General features: G+C 36.4%; 1 protein-coding gene across 1 annotated transcript in view; it reads right to left on the reverse strand.

Annotated features, from left to right (window-relative positions):
• PDSS2 (decaprenyl diphosphate synthase subunit 2) overlaps positions 1-20,794 on the reverse strand; it is a 221,700-nt gene that overhangs the window by 69,500 nt on the left and 131,406 nt on the right. The window contains exons 3-4 of the mRNA XM_045544118.1: positions 20,165-20,363; positions 308-382 (exon numbers count right to left, since the gene is read on the reverse strand). Coding sequence (XP_045400074.1) covers positions 308-382; positions 20,165-20,363 — 274 coding nt within the window. The remainder of the gene's footprint in view (positions 1-307; positions 383-20,164; positions 20,364-20,794) is intronic.

Below are 20,794 nucleotides of genomic sequence, written 5' to 3' on the forward strand. Positions count from 1 at the left end.
ACTAGCTGCTCCTTCAGCCTGCCTGTGACAGCGCTACTTGCTAGCCAGAAGCATCCGGTGTCTGCTGGGCTGCTGCAGATTGAACAGACCGTGAATCCAGCCAGAGGATAAGAGGTTGTTTTAATTGGCTAAATCTGCTATGTACTAAGCGTATGGCTACGAATTTGTAGCCAAAACACTACTCTAAAAAAAAAATATATATCTTGTACAATTCAAACACAAAACAAGAATGACATTTCCGTTCAATTCTAGTGCTGCCGCAAGGGTTTTTAACCTAACATTTTATAATGACTCTGAAATCCTTTACCTTTGCTGAAGTAGAATTTTCATGGTATACTCCTTGTACCAAGTCCATAAGAGCACTTGCTAGAAGTTCCACCACCTAAAAAAGCAATAAGAAAAATTAAAAGAAAGAATTTGAAAATTCACTCCCATTTTTACCTCAGAATGCTTCAGAAGGCTTAAGTAGTAAAGCAGGATTTGTGCTAGCTAGAAAAAATGGGGCTATGTGCAAAGATCCTGGCAAACAGCACTGCCCACCTGGATATTAAAGCTGTGATCCCTTTTTCAGTCATAATTCAAGCTCCCCCCAAAAAATCTTATAAGCATAGCATTTAACTTTCATATATATGAAAATCCAGTGTTAGCCATTTTGAACATAAGCTTAAATTTCAGATAACTAATGAAATCTTAACTCAATTTATTTTCTGCATGTTTATTTCTGTCAGGTGGATACTTTTTCAGTATTCTCATTCTGGGAGCCATTACAATGCTGATTTTCATACTTAATACAGAAAGAAAAGCAAAAGCAAGAGAATGGTTAACCTTTCAAATGTGTTCATTCTGTTGTACTTAAAATGCACTGTGGATATACTTGCTGTAGGGCCCCTGGGTCAAATATAGCATAAACATTGAAAATTTTTACTGAACTGCAATACTGAAAATCATATTCATAAAACATGTATTATTTTCAAGGCTCAGACTATTTAAAAAAAAATCAAGCAAAATCAAAAGCTTTGAACTTGTTACAGAATGTAAAATAAGCAGAAAACAGTAAATGGTCTCTTTGGAACTATTGTACAATTTAGAGTAGTTTGCATAAAGCATCTTAATTCAAGAAGATAAAATAGTGGTGTTTATGAAAATGTTTAATGTAGCTATTTCAAATAAGAATTCCTCAAGGCAATCCAATCTGCCTCTTACAAGTCTTAATATCTTGTATATTTAACTTCCTATGTTATGCAGTCCTGTATCAGATTTCCACTCTTTCCTTCCTAAAATTTAGCTGAGTTCTGATTGAATTAAAGGATTTTGTTTCAGCTTTTATCATTCTTGTAATTGAAGACATTATTAAGCCAAAGGATACAGACCCAAACAACAAGACACTTCAATCTCAGGTACCCTAGATTTAATAAACATTTTCTTAGAGGCAAATTACATTAATTTGTAGAAAGACTTGCTTTAAAATTTTAACACATGAGCATTTATCTCCACATTTCTACTGCATAACACACACACGGCTGCTGATATGGAAATTTTGCTGATTAAAGGCATTTTTTTTTCTAGCTCTGCAGATGGGTTAATGTGTAAGATCTATACAAAGTCTTTTTCTTTTTTCTTTTTTTAAATCACATTGTCCTTTAGGTAACCAAATACTTAAGAAATATTGTAGCAATATGAGCTGCAGAGGAACTGGAAGGACAATGATCCTACAGTGTTAGCAGATGTGTTGAGTTATTTAAGTGGGGAAGAGAGAAAAATGAATGGATTTTTTTCCCCTGAAGGTATCAGATAAGCTCTATTCCCAAATCCAGAAGGATTGAGTATCACCAATAGGTCTATGAAAGACTGTAACTAAATGCACAGCATCAGATTGGATTACGGTTTATACAAGCAACATCCCAAGATCCCCCTGATGGCTGGACACATAATACAGATCAATCACTCACTAAGAAATGTTATGGTTTTGAAACAGTTTGAGCTTTGAGGCCAGCACTGGTAATGTGAAGAGGGATTTACAAAGAGAAAGTCTGACACTAAATGTCAAAATGATGGCAGGAACAGTGGGTCTGGCTCTGGATAACCAGAGTGTTCCTTTACTTCCCTGAAATTCCAGACCAGGCAGAAGCAACAAAAACATTTTGTTCTCTGACTCTTTTTCTCTTAAGGCAATTAGCAAATATAGGCAGACCTGTACTTACAAGTTCCTAACTTATAAATGGCCTGTACTTACAAATGGCTCTACTTACTTGAATGGAATACACCTCCACAGCCAATGACAACCATTAAAAAAGCTTTGGGGCTGGGTGCGGTGGCTCATGCCTGTAATCCTAGCAGTCTGGGAGGCCAAGGTGGGTAGACTGTTTGAGCTCAGGAGTTCGAGACCAGCCTGAGCAAAAACGAGACCCTGACTCTACTAAAAATAGAAAAAATTATCCAGGTGTGGTGGTGGTACACGTCTGTAGTCCCAGCTACTTGGGAGGCTGAGGCAGGAGGATCCCTTGAGCCCAGGAGTTTGAGTTTGAGGTTACAGTGAGCTATGATGATGCCACTGCACTCTACCCAGGGAGACAGAGCGAGACTGTGTCTCAAAAAAAAAAAAAAAAAAAAACCAACAAAAAAAACACAAAAAAAGCAAAAACGCTTTGGACTTAAGAGTTAACAAGAGTTTATGAAAAGCAGGAATAGCCTAAGGGGAGTTGAATGTGTCCCAGGTGAGGGTGACTTGCCTAAATGTACCTCTTTTCATTGCCTGAAATGTTTGTTTCTTTTTAAAATTATACCAAATAAAGATGTGTTTAAGTATCATCCTTCCTTAAACTCTCAAATATTTTTAGAAAGACCACATGGCTACTATACTAGCCAATCATAATTTAGTAAGCTCATTTAATGATCTGATTTTCTTTTTTTTATTATTACTTGGCTTATTAGCTCAGACATTCACCTGTTTAGATACCTGCTGTACTTAACTGTAAGAAAGTACTTGCTTAGTAACACTTTTCCCCCTCAGATTCTTGGGGAATGATTTGTTCAAGTGATTCAAAATGCTAGCAGGGATAACAGCAACCAGAGAAGAATCCAGGGGCTGAGATCCCAACCAGACTTGGTGCTCTAGATGAGCAACTATGAAAAGATTCAAGGGCTTTCGTACCTCGGTGAGGAATGACAAAACACTTTCTATAATACTAGAAAAAGAAGATAGGCTAAAAGAGCCTCAATGTTAGCCACCCCTGGAAGTCCAACAGATTAGAGAACTATAAGGAAACAGAACAGAACCCTAGGAGCCAGAGAATCTAGATCCTATTTCAAGGTCTACTAATAATATTTGTTGCCATATTTGGGGCAAATCATTAATTTTTCTGAGCTTTGGTTTTCTTTTTTTTCTTCTCTTTTCTTTCTCTCTTTTTTTTTTTTAAGACAGAGTCTCACTCTGTTGCCAGGCTAGAGTGCAGTGTGTCATCATAGCTCACAGTAACCTCAAACTCCTGAGCTCAAGCTATCCTCCTGCCTCAGCCTCCCAAGTAGCTGGGACTACAGGCGTGCACCACCACGCCTGGCTAATTTTTTGTGTTTTTGGTAGAGATGGGGTCTCACTCTTGTTCGGGCTGGTCTTGAACTCCTGCGCTCAAATGATCCACCCACCTCGACCTCCCAGACTGCTAGGATTACAGGCATGAGCCACCGCGCCCAGCCTTGACCTTTGTTTTTCTTCAACTATAAAATGAGGAGAGTTGCAAAAGATGATTCCTTAAGGTCCCTTCCAGCTCCACAACTCTGAGCTTTTAAAAAATGCAAATCTTAGTATTTATAATTAGGCATGAAACTTGGAAATTGCTTGATCATAAACTTTGATGGAAAATCTTTGCTCATACTATTCATATTTATCTGTTGTCTTCACATGAACCTTTCCATCTATCTGAATTCTACTGATTACTTTCTTTGTGAAACTTTTTGTACTGAAGCCCCCTTTGCTTCTAGTACGTAGAATTAAAATGATACAACTTTCATTTTTTAAAGCATTATGACTGGTAGCCCACTACATTAGCCGGCAAAGAAGTCCTAGTTGAGTCAATTAAAGGTGATGTTGGCCGGGCGCGGTGGCTCACGCCTGTAATCCTAGCTCTGGGAGGCCGAGGCGGGTGGATTGCTCGAGGTCAGGAGTTCGAGACCAGCCTGAGCAAGAGTGAGACCCCGTCTCTACTAAAAATAGAAAGAAATTATCTGGACAACTAAAAATATATATACAAAAAATTAGCCGGGCATGGTGGCTCATGCCTGTAGTCCCAGCTACTCGGGAGGCTGAGGCAGTAGGATCGCTTAAGCCCAGGAGTCTGAGGTTGCTGTGAGCCAGGCTGATGCCACGGCACTCACTCTAGCCCGGGCAACAGAGCGAGACTCTGTCTCAAAAAATAAAAAAATAAAAAAATAAAAAAAAATAAAAAAAAAAAAATAAAGGTGATGTTGCTGAGTTCTGGGTTTTTGTTTGTCTGTTTTAGAGACAAGGTCTTGCTCTGCTGCCCAGGCTGGAGTGCAGTGGCTCGATTATAGCTCAATGCAGGCTCAAAATCCAGGGTGGGTTCAAGCAATCCTGCCTCAGCCTCCCGAGTAGCTGGGACTACAGGCATGCAGCACAGCGCCTGGTTTGGTACAAGTTTTGGGTAGACAAAGGCCATAGTATGGAAACCAAGATTACAGTGTTGTTTTTTTTTTTTAATTGTGTGACCAAATATTTTGGAAGAAAGCAGATTTTAGTTCAACAATAGAACACATGCAAAGGTTATTTTAATCAAAATCAGAGATCTCTGAAACATTGACTTGCTGTATCCTGAAGCATTGTTTCAGATGATAAAACAGTCACCATCAACATTAAATAGTTTTCTTTAGTCATCTGGAGAGCAATTAAATAAGAGATAAGTTTCTTCATTTCTGCATTTCTGGCAATTCGGAGAATGGCAGCATTGCTTACCTACACATGCAAATGCAAAAATACTCTTCAATTTGGGTAATACATTTAAATCTGACTCTACAGCAAATCATACACTATCCTTCAATCTTCTGAGTAACACCTTAGATTCCAGTGAACCAGAAGTGGCAACCATTCACATTGTCAGTGTTATCAGCTGGCTTCTCCTGCCACCTCCCTTGTTTCGGGACGGGCACAGGAAAGTAAATGAACAGTGTATACCCATTTGCTGTTCTCAAGAAAACTGTTGATCTCTCCTACTTCAATCACCAAGCGCTCATCAAAGATAAGGAATAGATAATACCCAGGTGCATCTGAACCTTAACACAATTACAGATCTGATATAAGTGACCTTTGCAATGAATTTCTTAAATGGTTAATTTACAGGACAAATTTCAGCAATCTCAGGGGAATACATAATTGCTTCATTATCTTTTGGCAATAGTAACTACAATTCAATGATTTTTTAAAAACTGAAAATCTATGATGAATACTCTTGCAATGGGTTTTGTGATGACTATGCCCTGAGCTATAATAAATTCTCATCATAAAAAATAGACATTGAGAGGAGTAGGTGGTGGTAAGATAAAAACACCAACCCAAAAAATCCTCACATTGCTATACAAAGATGTCCGTAACATATCCTTAAGGAAAAAAAGCTGGTTACAAAACAGAAGTGGTATGATAGGAATTTTAAAAACAAAAATGAGGTCAATCTATGTGTTTATAAATACAGAGGAAAAAGTCTGAAAGGAGAGATAAAATATTCATAATAATAATGTATAAGTGATAGATTCTGGATAATTTTGAATTTAAAAAATTTTCTTCAACCTTTCTGAATTGCTTAAATTTATAATTGCTAAATTTACAATTGCTTAAATATACAATGTATTACATTTTCTCCCTCTTTTAATTGTATTGCTTTTATAATCAAATAAAACAATAAACCTATTTCCTTGGGGAAAGGGGAGAGGAAGCATACCTTGTTTTCAGTCTCAGAGAAGCTTCAAGCTAAGCTAGGTCCACAAATTGATTTATGGAATATATCAGTCAATAGTCTCGGGACGAGCAAAAATAAGACCAGTAAGTGGAGTTAAGGATTCTGTGTAGATAAGTTGTGCCTTTCTCAATAAATGTGATTCAGGAGTACTGTCAGCATTTGACAGACAGAATAGACTTAACAGAGCTGTAGATGTTTAGTGTACCAGACCACTCTAGTTTAAGCAAAGGAGTGCCTATCCTATATTAAAAGTAAAATGCAACTAAATCTTTAGGGAAAATGGTAACTATAAACTAATGTGGCTCAATTAAAACTCAAATCAGCATAAACTGAATTGATGTAATAAGGTAGTAAAGGTGTATTTTAATTCACTTTTATTATTTTTTATTTTTTATTTTTTTTGAGACAGAGTCTCGCTCTGTGGCCCGGGCTAGATTGAGTGCCGTGGCATCAGCCTAGCTCACAGCAACCTCAAACTCCTGGGCTCAAGCAATCCTCCTGCCTCAGCCTCCTGAGTAGCTGGGACTACAGGCATGCGCCACCATGCCCAGCTAATTTTTTTCTATATATATTTTTAGTTGGCCAGATAATTTCTTTCTATTTTCAGTAGAGACGGGGATCTCGCTCTTGCTCAGGCTGGTCTCGAACTCCTGACCTCGAGCGATCCACCCGCCTCGGCCTCCCAGAGTGCTAGGATTACAGGCGTGAGCCACCGCGCCCAGCCTTTAATTCACTTTTAAAAGGTTGCTCCATAAATTAATTTGCTTGGTGTATAAAAACTGCCAAGGCCATTATAGATTTATAATATTCTTTAAAAAATTTGTCCTTGAAAGGTTATTTTAATGATGATTTTTACTACAGTGTGGAATGACAAAACAACATCTATCACTCTATTTGGGAGGCAAATGAACACGTAGCGCTTCAGCCTTTACTACTCTTAACAGCTGCTCACAAAGGAAACTGTGTGAGCATGCATCTGCAGCACTGATGGCATTAATTACACACAAATTTGTCGCACTCCTTCCTTCACCCCAAATAGCAATGCATGAAGTAGCAGCAGAGGTAAAATATCCTTGAGGAAGAATAAATTTTCATATACGTCTTGAGAGGAACAAAAGATGGAGTTAGCCTAAATAGGTTTTTTCAAAGAGCTTTGGCATTTGAAGGGATATTGTCAAGATTTCTTTTTAGGCAACAAAAACTATTATTGGTGAAAATATCTTACAGAAAAATACTTTTATAGAGAAAAGATGCTGAATAGGCTGCTAAAGATAACCAGACCAGTTAGCATCACTCTTTAGTTCCTCTTCATATAAATGAAGCACAGAGAGAGCATTTGAGAGGTGCATGTAATGATGGAAAGATTTACATTACCAAGGTTAGATACACAGGGACTAAAGAGTAGCACCTTTCCATAGAGACCAATAATCACATCTCACATTTGTAAAGCACATTATCATTTCCAAACCGGGTTTAAGCAAACCATCTCATTCCAGGTGGATTCGGTCCCCAGTGCTCAGCCAGTGCTTCCAGGCTGGCAGCCTCAGCGGAGAATCGACCTCCGAAGAACACAGGGCGCAGAAGCAGTGGCCAAATGAAGGGTGAATCTCCTCACCCACCACCTGGGCACACACTACCCAGATGAGCTCTATTCTGCATGCTGATTAATATAAATGAGTGGCTTTGATAAAGCCATCACTGAAGTCTCTGAAAGAACGGCTCTCTCCACTTCTTCCCAGCCATTTCCTAGACAAAGACCAGGTTTAATGAAGACAATGATGAAAGGTCTGTTGAAATAAACACACCACTAACAGGAGTTCTGCAGGATGCTTCTGACTAGGCTTTTTGAAAGGAGCTTTTTCAATGCTGCCAAATGTGTAAGGCCTTGCTTATTTGTGGGAGGGATGGCAATCTGTTCTACTGAGCTGGAAGTTCTTTCTGGCTAAGGGGGTAGAGCAGAGAAATGGCACGACGAATAGGACAGGTGCAGCAAAAACTAAGCAAATTGATAATCTTAATTTTTAATTTAGAACAGCTGATACATTGGTTTCTAAACTAACTACTGGTAACATTTGTCAAAGAGGTTTCTGGAAAATTCACTGAACTAAAGTATAAAATTATAACTGATACGACTTGAAAGAAATAGGCCACAAGTTCAGGAAAATGGCTTGAATATGCTGTGTTGATATTTAATTTTATATTGGTTAGTGCATTCATTCCAAAAATGTTTGCTAATAGCCTACTATGTGCCTGGCACCATACTAAGGAAAGTAGTTTCTTGATTATTTTGTCTTTCTTCATATGTCATGCCATTTTCAGGATCTGGTTATATAGTGCAAATTTAGACTCTTTCCTACAACACTTAGAGGCCACAGTTATACCGATAAGGCACTACCAAAAAAGGTCTAAATCATAATTCCTTTATTCAATTAATATATATATAAAGATGTTTGTGGTTCAAATACCACCAAGGAGCCATGTCTAAACAAGTTTTAATAAACACGTTTATTAGATTTTACATATTTTGCAGAGCATTTTAATTACATTTCTCTTCTTAAAGGATACATTCATTGTCCAGCTAAATAACCTTGTAAAGATAAAGGTGGCTGGGCATGGTAGCTCACGCCAGTAATCCTAGCACTTTGGGAAGCCGAGGCAGGAGGATGGCTTGAGTTTAGGAGTTTGAGACCAGCCTGAGCAAGAGCGAGACCCCAATCTCTACAAAAAATAGAAAAATTAGCTGGGCCTGGTGGTGCCTGCCTGTAGTCCCAGCTACTCAGGAGGCTGAGGCAGGAGGATCCCTTGAGCCCAGGAGTTTGAGGTTGCAGTGAGCTACGATGATGAAGGTGAGTTCCCCAATTTAGGGTATTGCTTTAGATTGCTGAAATATGTATGTAAATCTTCAGATTTTTAATGTTCATAAAAGATTTTGGATTCTCTATTAGATTCCTGCTTTTATTAACATTTTTTTCTTGATTATTTTGTCTTTCTTCACATGTCATGTCATTTTCAGGATCTGGTTATACAATCAATACAAATTTAGACTCTTTCCTACAATACTCTGAATTTCAGATATTGGAACTGGCAAGGATCTAGGAAATGGACATGATGCTGCCTTTACATATTTTAGAAAACTTAAAAAAAATTGCTTTTGCTTATAAGTTGTTTCTCTAAAATGTTTCATGAAGCCCCTATTGATGTTTGTATTGAAATATTTATTCCAATATTTAGAAACTAATACTTGTTTAAGATATTATAAACTCCAGGGCTGATAACTGTAAAATTGCTGAAAAAAAAAATGTATCACGGTTCTTTGTGGGTTTGTTAGTTTTCTACTTTAGTTAAGCATGAGGATTTTGGAGTCAGATTGCCAGATTGCTTGTTAGACAGCAGCTATACCATTTACTAGCAGTGTAACCTTGGGGAAATTACCCTTTCCCTGTACTCCAGGAGACATTGAGTTAATACAGTTAAAGCACTTAAAATAGTGCCTACTATATAGTAAGCACACAAAAATAGAAGGTGTTATTATTTTAAAAATATTGGTAGTAATTTTGATAACGATTAAATTTTCTACAATATAAAGTTTCTCATTTCAATGATAAAAAGTGGGGTATTAAGATATTAGATAAATAATCTGAAGAAAAAGGTGAATTAATGATCTGACCTTGGAATTCTAAGAGGTAAAATGAAGAGTTCAATGTTAAATGGCTAATTGGAAAAAAAGAAAGAAAGAAACGCCAAGGCTAGGAACAAGGTTCATTAGACTTTTACTTTATGGTTCTTTCTACTTTTCTTTGTAGCTTTACAAGTCATCTCTAGGAGTATAAAATAGGTAAGTGCTATATAGCACAACACATCATGAAAATACACAAGAGTGTAGCTAATACAACATTAGTAATGAAATAGTTAACCTGATATTCTAAACAGGGAAACTATTTATTAAAAACCAAAGATTGGACATACAATGTAGTTTTGGTGTTTCCCGATTTCTGGCTGATTTACTTTGCACAGTGAAAATGGCCCCAGAACAGAGACAATTAAGCCATACAAATGACAACAAACAACTTGATGGATTTTCCAAAATGCTTAAAAAGAAACTTCCTTGGCACAGCCATACTTTCCAACAAACCCACTTTAACGTTTTCACAGTTTACAATATCAGAAATGACCTCAGGGTCAGGCATTTGTCGGTTAATGACCTGTTGGGCTAATGGCCTTCAGCTTTGCCTTGGGCACACAAGTCCTCCTGTAGGTCATTAGCTGCCAGAAAAGGGCCCTCCCCAGTCACTATTGCTAAATAAATAAACACTGCTCCTGGGCTAAGGCTCTACAAGCCAACTTTTGGTGAGAGTAAATTTTTTCGTTTAGTATTTACAACTCTGAGAATTTAATAAAATGGGGAAAATGCTAAAATCAAAATTTTGTCAACACAACTGAGCTATATGTGGCTACTGATGAAAAGTAGTCACATGGAGCCTTTCGGATATTCTTAAATTTTCTTTTGCTTATGGTGTTCAAATTCAGTTGAATGCTACACCATAGTTGGCCAAGGGAGATAGAAATGTATTGGTTACAGCAATCTTATAATACATTTAGCAACCTCAATTTTTGTAAATCCCATTTTCTACTTTCCAGAAGCAAATTTAATTAAATCAGCTTCCCCCACCCGCCCCATTTTCACTGACATAAACTGCTGTTTCTCCAAAGCCAAAGGGAGAAAAAAAAAATCTATTTTCAAGGTTGAGTTATTCAGTACTCTTCTTTTGCCTTTCCAATGTTCTTACCCAAGGAACTTCCTGAGTTAGGAGTTTACAAAGTTACTGGGTGGATGAACAGCTGATTCCTTCCTCTGTATCCTCAGCTGCCTGACCTAACATTGCTTCTCCACCCATCCGTTCTTCATTCCAGCAGGCTTACACACAATGCTCTTTTCTTTTACTGCTCATAACTCAGTTAATTTAGCCTCAGGTAATCTCCAAAGGCATACACATCCTCTTCAACCTTTATCTTCAGTTTTTCATTCTTTCTCCTTATTACCTACTATTTAAAAAAAAAAAATGCCATCTACTTCTTTGTCTTCTTGCTCCTTCCAAGAGAAAATATAAACCAACAACCTTTACTTGGAGTTGAGAAACATCAGAGTAAAGCTTGCTATATTCTTGTGTTAAGAAAAAGTAAAATTATATAATTAGAAATGAAATAGGCATTAAAAAGAAACAGTGCCTCTACCCTCATCCTCTTATTAAACCAAATTTCCCGCTTTTTTTTTTTTTTTTTTTTGAGACAGAGTCTCACTCTGTTGCCCAGGCTAGAGTGCCGTGGTGTCAGCCTAGCTCACAGCAACCTCAAACTCCTGGGCTTAAGCAATCCTCCTGCCTCAGCCTCCCAAGTAGCTGGGACTACACGCATGCACCACCATGCCTGGCTAATTTTTTCTATGTATATTTTTAGTTGTCCAGCTAATTTCTTTTCTATTTTTAGTAGAGATGAGGTCTTGCTCTTGCTCAGCCTGGTCTCAAACTCCTGAGCTCAAATGATCCACCCGCCTCGGCCTCCCAGAGTGCTAGGATTACAGGCGTGAGCCACCGCACCCGGCCCCAAATTTCCCTTTAACTGTCAAAATTTAAAGATAATTTAATAAATATTTCTTATTCTGTTTGTTTTCCTATTCTGTTTAATTGCAGGTATTGTAGAACACATTTTTTTTTTAAATGGGTGCCTTCAAGTGCCAGGCATATGGAAAAAATGTGTAAACTTCTCTTGCTCTTCGTCCTTGTCGTCAGGTTTCTGGTTTGACAGACACTCAGAGAAATACCGATTTTGCCTGATGGCATTTGACCTTCCTATGCCAAAGAGATACTACATTCCATTGTTTTGCGGCATCAAAACGGACAAAGTTCAAGGTTTTAATTATATAATAAATTTAAAAGGATATAATATGTATCTTCTTATTTCTAGTATACATCACACACACCATTTATCCAAGGTTTTAATTATATAATAAATTTAAAAGGATATAATATGTATCTTCTTATTTCTAGTATACATCACACACACCATTTATCACTCACTTTAAAGATCAAGGAAGAAGGCTCAGAAAATGGATGTAGTCTCTGTCTAATATATGACTATATTAGCAAATGATAAGAAAAAATCTAGAGAAAATAGTTTGTTTAGGGATTGTGAAATAATAATTTCATCTTGGCCATTTGACTTCTCTATTTAATTGATACAGAGATGGTGTCTTCTATTGTTATAATATATAACACTCCACTTACCCACCTTCTGCATCCATTTACTCCAGTCATGAAAATCTACACTTGAGTGGGTTACATGCGTAAAAACTATTAATCTTGGGTACCAAACCAGAGGATAAAAATATTAATTCAATGATATCCACAAGTAAAATAGTGCTGGCAAACTATAAACACACAGTCATAATGATGCCTATTTTAAAGGTACAGGATAGGGAAAAACTTAAAGTTCACATGATATAGCATGTTTTTAGGTTTCACTTTCAACAGGAATCTGAAAGTAAATTAATATAACAGATAAGACAAACATCAAATAAACAGCAGCCTCTTTATTAAAATATATAGACGGCGTAAAAGGAGATTTATATGCATAAATTGAGCATATTTATACAAACAAAATTCTTCCTTGTAAACAACATATTTATGCCTTTAGGAAAACAAAGTTAACATAAGGAAATACATCAGCTATGTAAGGCGTACATCTGTGACACTGGTTATTTAGAAATATAAATCACTAATGCTTAATAGAATAGCCCCCAGGAGTGACATCGTGACGGTGCTCTTGGGTGTTTAGACAAGACCCAGACTGACTCACAGTGTCTCAACTGATATAGTAATAGGTCTATTAAATGAAAATGACTACAAAGATTAAAAAAAATGGGTATTAAATGCTTTAAATACTAGGCTTATCACTATACCTGTGAAATAAAAGGCTGTTTAAAAAAAAAGATGACAAGTAGTAATCCACCCAGTCTTATTTGCCACTGTGGCTTAATCTTAAACTGTAAATCCAGTCTAAATAAATGCAGGGATCAGAGAAAACCTGTAATGGCCAGCTAGATTTCTAAATTATAGTGCTTTTCCATTTCATGATTCCTCCCGCCCCCAATTAGTTAAGCACGTCTCATTGATAACTTGATGCTCAAACACTAAAATTTTAGATTTTGGCAAGACCACATCATTACAGCATTCAGTGATATTCTACATGAACACAATACAGAGCAATTTGTCTCAATAGAGTCAGAGGGTTCGTAGTTTAGTCCAGATCTTTATAGAGTGAAGTACTAACATAAAAAGTTGCCCTTATGTTTCATAATTGAAAATAAATGAAAACCCAAGCATTAACTTTTAAACTCATTCTTGAATTCAAAATCTTGTTAATTTGCATTTATGTCACTATAGCTATAATAGTAAGACAATCACCAGAGGATTAATATACCAATTCTTATACTTGGAGATATTTAAAAATCTAAGCATTACCTAAGGCAATTACCTTGAAGACCCTAATATCTTCAGGGAAAAGCCAAAGGGAAAATAATTGACTCTGCTAATTTTACCTTTGGCAATTATAAAACAGCTCTGAATTTCATCTGACTGCAGAACCCTTTATCTAATGGTCTGCCCCAGGAGAAGTACAGAGATAAGCACATCATCTAGAAATTCAGACAAGAATCCAGTAGTACAAGAAAATGGGAAATTGGTAGAATGAATAAGTCATAAAAAATTAAAGTTGCTACAAATATGCCAACTTTAATTACCAAGTGAAATATACATCCTCAAAGAAAAAGCAGGCTCTCACTGTGAAAAAACAGTGACATTATAAACAGAAATTCTGTATTAAGTTCTGCCTGCTCCCTCATTGCTGTGGTGTCTATTTATATTGCTATTGCTGACAATTTTTCTTTCTCATAAAAGAAACCTAAAACATCATAAAACAGAATCTAATTTTACTAAGACATTAACCATATGTAGAAATAAGAAAACTTAATACTGCCCCAAAGAAATATTTATTACCACCTCCTCCTTCCAAAAAAACCCTCTAATGGTTAGTATTATATTTAATCAACTTAAGCTTTTAGAAGAGTCATTTAATAAAAATAAGTCCTCTGCTGAGATATAACTTCACTTTCCTTAAACTATTCTGATGAAAATACTGCCAAGTATTTAAATGAAAGAAAGTAGCTCTGAATATGAGAGATTTGCTTTATCAAAGAGAATTCTTGACTTTCAAGTACTTTAGTAATACCTTGCAAACTCCTCAGTTTAAAATACTGTTTGCCTGATTTGGAAATCATCTATTGTGACTAAAAGAAGGCTACTAAAAGCTTTGATTTGGAAAAGATCAATCATGGATCCCTGGACATGGTACTCAAGGTATTTCATAGAAAGTGGGCTGGTGAGGCATCTTTCGAAATTGACCGTATAGAGACCTCAATGACCCTTTGAAGAACAAGGTGCACAAGACCCATGTTTTGGATGAACAGGCAAGTTACAAAGAATAAAGGCTTCAATTCACATACAACTATCATGTTTAGAAAAAAAAAATCATGGCCTAAAAAAGAAAAAATTCTTCACCAAAGGCTGGTAAAATGCAAATTTAAAGGTGTTAACCTGTGCAGAGACCATGAAGGTGTGGGGCTCACTGAAGGAGAAGGAAATGCCTGATCATTCTTATTTCAAGACAAGCTTCTGGCTGAATTGTTGCTTGGATATGCTAAGTTGTTTTTTTTTTTTTTTCTTTCCGTAAATCAAGTAGTGCTACTGAAATCCAGTGCCTAATGGAGCAGATGGTGGAGGTCTTAGACTCTGGAACATTTATAGTGATGCTTCTGAATGCAAAACACCATGAGTGGATTTCACAGGCTGTGAATCTGATTTCATCTTGATGGGAGTAAAGCCTCCATTTTCACTCTACTTGAACCGCATTGAAAGAAAGAATGTGTGACTGACACAAGCTAGCTAAAAAGGAATACATCTTTCCATATTATTTCCATAAAGGGAAGTTGCTTAAACAAATGATTATTTGTATCATTATAGCATGATTATGTCTGTACATAATACCTCCATCTTAATGTTATGTAAGATTTCATCAGAATAGTTCAAAATAAGTTATATAAAACTATTGACTAGAGAAAATAAACAGACATTTATCTAAAGGCAATGAGTCTTGGTTTTCTAATTTAGGGACCATACTTAGGCAAATTACTGGAATGTGGACCTAAGTACTACTTTCTTTTTTTTTTTTTTTTTTGAGACAGTCTCACTCTGTTGCCCAGGCTAGAGTGCCATGGTGTCAGCCTAGCTCACAGCAACTTCAAACTCCTGGGCTCAAGCAATCCTCCTGCCTCAGCTTCCCGAGTAGCTGGGACTACAGGCATGTGCCACCATGCTCGGCTAATTTTTTCTATATATTTTTAGTTGTCCATATAATTTCTTTCTCTTTTTAGTAGAGACGGGGTCTCGCTCTTGCTCAGGCTGGTCTCAAACTCCTGAGCTCAAACGATCCCCTGCCTCGGCCTCCCAGAGTGCTAGGATTACAGGTGTGAGCCACTGCGCCTGGCCCTGGACCTAAGTACTATTAAGAAATGGTCCAGAATATCTTCTCTTCACTGGAATTCACCATACCTAGAGTAGTATGTGGGTCTAATCCAGGAGTGGCCAGGGTGTGTGGCCTGAGCTGGACATGCGCAGCTCAAGGCATTCAGAAACTATACCAGATCTGCACTTTCTGAAGTCTCTTCCTTCTCCAAGCAAGGCCTAAATTTCATCACAGATCACTACAGGTATGATGAAGAAGAAAAGATGGACTAGACTTCCAGTGAGTCCCAGGGACAAAGAACCATTCACCTTCTGTTAACATGTGAATCCCAGTGATGAAGAGAATTGAGTGAGACCCATCAAAGTACCCTATATGCATAGAGAAGAGAGAAATTTGAGATGAATAAAACTTGGAAGAATACTGAAATGATAATAAACCTCTGGAGGGAGATTTGAGATTCTTATTATTCTGCTCCGTATAGCCAATTCATTTCTTACATTAGCTTTTTTTTTTCACATGGATATAAACTAGATATTAAAGGCACCATACTACTTTCTCCCTTAAAATCAGCAGGTCCATCCCATGAAAATATGTGTTAGCCAAAAATGGAAAAACATGATGGGAAGGTAGGGAAGAATGCTACTTGTCTCATAGTATCTATTTCCTGTATCTTCCTGATTTTTGGCTGGATATATGCCTACGGAACAATAAAGATTATATTTCCTAGCCTCCCTTACAGCTAGGTGTGGCCATATCATTAAATTCTTGTCAATAGGATGTGAGCAGAAGGATCTCATACAATTTCTGAGAAATGTCCTTAAAGTGCGAGTACTTTCAAATTTATCATCCAAACTGGGACACTTAAAGAGTAAAAAGAAGTGCTGAAACAACTAAACTTTTATACTTTTTGAAACATGTTATTTATTAACAATTGATTTTATTATATTGGTGGACTCAACTAGTTCTATTCAAAAACTACTTCCAAAAATAAAACCTCAAATAAAATAACAACATATATTCATGTACATTAAGATAAAAAAGAACTTCATAGGACAAACTAGGATGGACAAAATAAAAAAAATACAAAAAGAACTTCATATTGATTATCTGAATATTAAAAAATAACAAGTAGAATAATTATTCTTGATGCCTATTGACATACTTTAATCCATTTTGTAGCCATATCTGTCTCTAATTTTGTGCCCCTGGCATTTTTCTGAAGAATGTGTTTTTCAAAATATGGTATTTTAAAATAAAATTGCCAGCAATATAATTCACAGTTGTATTTTTTATGGTTAATTAATTTGAAATTAGTGGTACCTTCAATTATTTCTTCTTGGTAGACCATAATAGTATTTTAAATTGGAAAAATGCTCTTTTTATAGGTTCTGAGTTACCTGGTAAGCTCAGAACAAATTTGCTAAACAGAGGACATAATTCTAATTTTTAGATTATTGAACAGTATAAACATTCCGGCCCAAATATTTTTATAGGAACTGTCTTTTGGCCTCCATCAGATTATCTTTCTTTAACAAATATTTTTATAAGACAAAATTTGTCAAATAGTCTCTATGATTCTTTTGAATGTTTTGACAAATTTAGATGCTACAAAATCTAGGCCTTCTCAATCTCATTTCATTTGTGTGTGTGTGTGTGTGTACAATTTATTTAAAGTAGGAGCACCACTAAAACATTCTCCCTGCAAGATGAGACATTCAAATCACAACTACAGAATTGAAAATTTTAATCTTTATATAATATCATTTGAGTTGTCCCATTTATTTTGTTCCTGCCTTGCTTTTGTAGGGAAAACTTTGAATGGAGGTTTTGTTTTCATCAATTGGAATTCCCCCTAAAAGTCTCACTTGGTGTTCAATTTGCTGAATCCTTGATTTAATATTTCCAATTGATTTTGAACAAAATGCCACCAAGCTTTTGATGACCCATTTAGAACAAAGTTCAATACTATTGTTGGGTACAGATTGATTTGCACAGATTTCTAAAATCTGATTGATGACAGGCAATGAAGAGAAAGGGCACATACTGCTGTGCTGAAGTGTATTTCTGTACTCAATGGTAGCTACATCCCCCAAATCTCATAGTTCAGCGATTCTGACTATATAGATATTTGTAAATTTTGACGTAATAATAGCTTCTATTTCAATTAGAGGAATGTTGATGCTTGTTTGGCTGTAATTATGAATTGTGTGTGTGCCACAATCAATTCTAATTACTTCATAGGTTTCTTAATGTAGCAAAAACATTGTTTTTATCATGACACTGTGCTTCATCAAAATTTGTACTTGTATTGTTACCATAAACTAATAATTTCATCTTCAATGTTGAACTTTTAAACTGAATTTCCAACCTCACTCACAAAGGCTTTACCTTTGATAGAATATACTTCCAAAAACTTTATCTTGATCCCATGAATGAATAGAAAGAAAAAAACCCAAACCATTTTTAGAATTAACTTAAATGATTTAATTATTTGAAGTACCTGAAGACACTGAACTAAACCTGGAAGTATTTAACTGTTTGCAAAGTTCTTCTTCTGCCAATGGAGCCAACAAGCATGAGAACTATTTCTTCCTCTTTCCTATGTGCATATAAAAACTTGTAGTTGAAAATTACTTAGAAGAATAGTTATTTATCTAGACAAAAGCTGTGTTTCACAGAGTGGTATGTATATATACCTTCTGCAGCTGCATAAAGCAGATTTGACTTTTCTCGTTTTCATGTGGTCAGTGATACCACACTAGCCTCCACACGGGTTAGTCAATGTCAACAAACATTTTGTGCAAGTTATACACATTCCTCATTAACTTTCTTGAGAAACAAAAGTTTAGTAATTTTTAAAAAGTGAAACATACACTTTCAGTTTTTTGAGCTTACTGTTACCAAAAAGGCTTACTGCAAAAACAAAGTGTTGCCAAACAATAAGTAGTCACAGATTTACACCATAGAAGCAAGGATGCTCAGTCTACTCTCCACTTGCTCTATAGCAGAATTGATCAGTCTCGATTGCCCATATATATTTTACAGACACCAAACCTATAACTTGCTGTTTCCCACTGAACTTATCAACTGCTATCTGGCAGCCTTGTGACTCTCACAGGCCATACATAAGGCATGGCACAACTGGGTGAGGTAGCTAGCTGGGGCGGCAGTGTCAAATATTTCTCGCCTCACCTGATAGAGGAAGGAGTTAGATATTTGTGTCTAAGTACACTTTGTTGTATCAGCAATTGCCCTGCATTCTGTCCTTGAGTGGGAGGTGTTTGTTACATGGAAGGTTGGGAAAAGAGATGAGTTACTGCTGGTTGTCTTTTGGATTTAATAATATCTTAAAATTAGAACTCTCTCCACTGTTCAGTGGTCTCATAATACTATTAGACTACACTGGACAAAAACAATGGCAGAGGCTGAAAGCACAAAGTAGAGAGACCTACCAAACTTATCCTGGCTTATTCTGATATAATTATCATTAAAAAATGAAAAATCCAGGACAAATCCTAAATCAGATGGGATTCCAGGATAGCTGACTTACACCGAGATTGTCCTTAGCAAACCAGGATGAATACTCACCTGATCGACCGTCAAGGAGATCTGCCATTCTTTGCCCTTCCTCCTCCTATTGACTGGAGTGAGGAAGTGACGGCAACTGTCTTGAGCCATAAAGTGGTATGATAAGGATGGCAGAACAGTAAGACAGAAAGAGCCTGGGCTCCTGACATTGAAGAATCACTGTAACTCTTGACTGACTACTCCTGGATGTTTTTACATGAGAGAAAAAATAAACTTCTTACCTTGTTTAGGCCACTGTTATCTCACAGTCAAATCAAATCCTGATATACAAAGAATACCTTTACAACCTTTCCAGAAAGTAGCCTGGCAATAGGTATCAAGCATACTAAAAATGTTTAAACCCTTTGAACCACTTTTAGGTAGTTATTTTAAAGCAATAATCTGGAATAAATAGGGAAAATTGATGTGCAAAGATCTATTACTGAAGATCTATTTATGATAGTAAAATATATGCAACCTAAATGTCCACCAATGAGGATTTTGTTAAATAAGTTATATTATATCTAAATGACTGAATATTATGCAGTCCTTGAGAAGTTTATGAAAAATGTTGGTAATATGGGAAAGTATTCATGTTATAATACGAAGTGGGAAAAATAGGCAGGATAAAAAAACCTTATACAGAGCAAGTTTTCACCTCTGTTACAGTAAAAAAATCCAAATATATAAAGGTATGAATGAACAAAAAAAGACTGTAAGGAAATACATCAAAATATTAACTAACAGTGATTATCTCTGGATAGTGGGATTATAGGTAATATTTATTTATATCTTCTTTATTTTGAAGATTTAATCCTATCTTATAATTAACAAATAATTTCATCTATAATCAGAAAAAAATAGAAATTAACTTCAAAATTCTTCCCTAACATTTACGTTTTACTTGGGTCTGACATCATCATCTTCATCACAGTTTTACTGAGCATCCACGTAAGGGGAGTTGAGGCAGCAGGGTGCCCAGACCTCTGTGGCTCCCGCAGCCAACCAAGAGCCACTTGAAGGGTAACCAAGCACACAAAAACCCTCCCCGTTTTTACCTTGGTGTTCTGCAGCAGAGCTAGTCCATTGCAGGCATTTGCTAGAAGAAAATCTCCACTCAGGATAGCAATTTTATTTCCAAATTGCATGTCTTTCAGTGGCCCATCAGACGACTGCAATTCATTTAAATTTACTATCCCACGATGTACAATGAGAGCAGTATGGATAAGTTCGGTGATCTCTGCCAAACTTCTTTGACTAAAACATAAAGGTAAGATTTGTCTGAGTGTCAAGAATACCATTTCATCACTAAGTCAGACTTCAGTATTCAACAATAAAATATTTCATAGATTATACCTTTTTGGGGGGATTATTTCTTTTTAATGAAGTTTTAAATTAGAGGCTTCTGCACTGAGTAGTTTGGGATCTATTAGCAGATCTTGATACTTCGTTCTCTATAACATCCCTCACTCTCTACCCCATGAGTCACTAGGATGCCCCAGAGGGAAGCTGGCCAGTGTAGAGCCAACCTCCACAGTTCCATTCAAATACTTTGCTCTCAGTATACTTTTCTCACTCTCATAACTTCAAGATTTCTAAGAATCCTTAATCTGTGCCAGACACTAGGCTAAGCATTTTATATACATTATTGCTGTTAATCCTAAATTAAAAGCTATGGGATTTACAAA

Source organism: Lemur catta, chromosome 2 (assembly GCF_020740605.2).
Source record: "Lemur catta isolate mLemCat1 chromosome 2, mLemCat1.pri, whole genome shotgun sequence".
NCBI lineage: Eukaryota > Metazoa > Chordata > Mammalia > Primates > Lemuridae > Lemur > Lemur catta.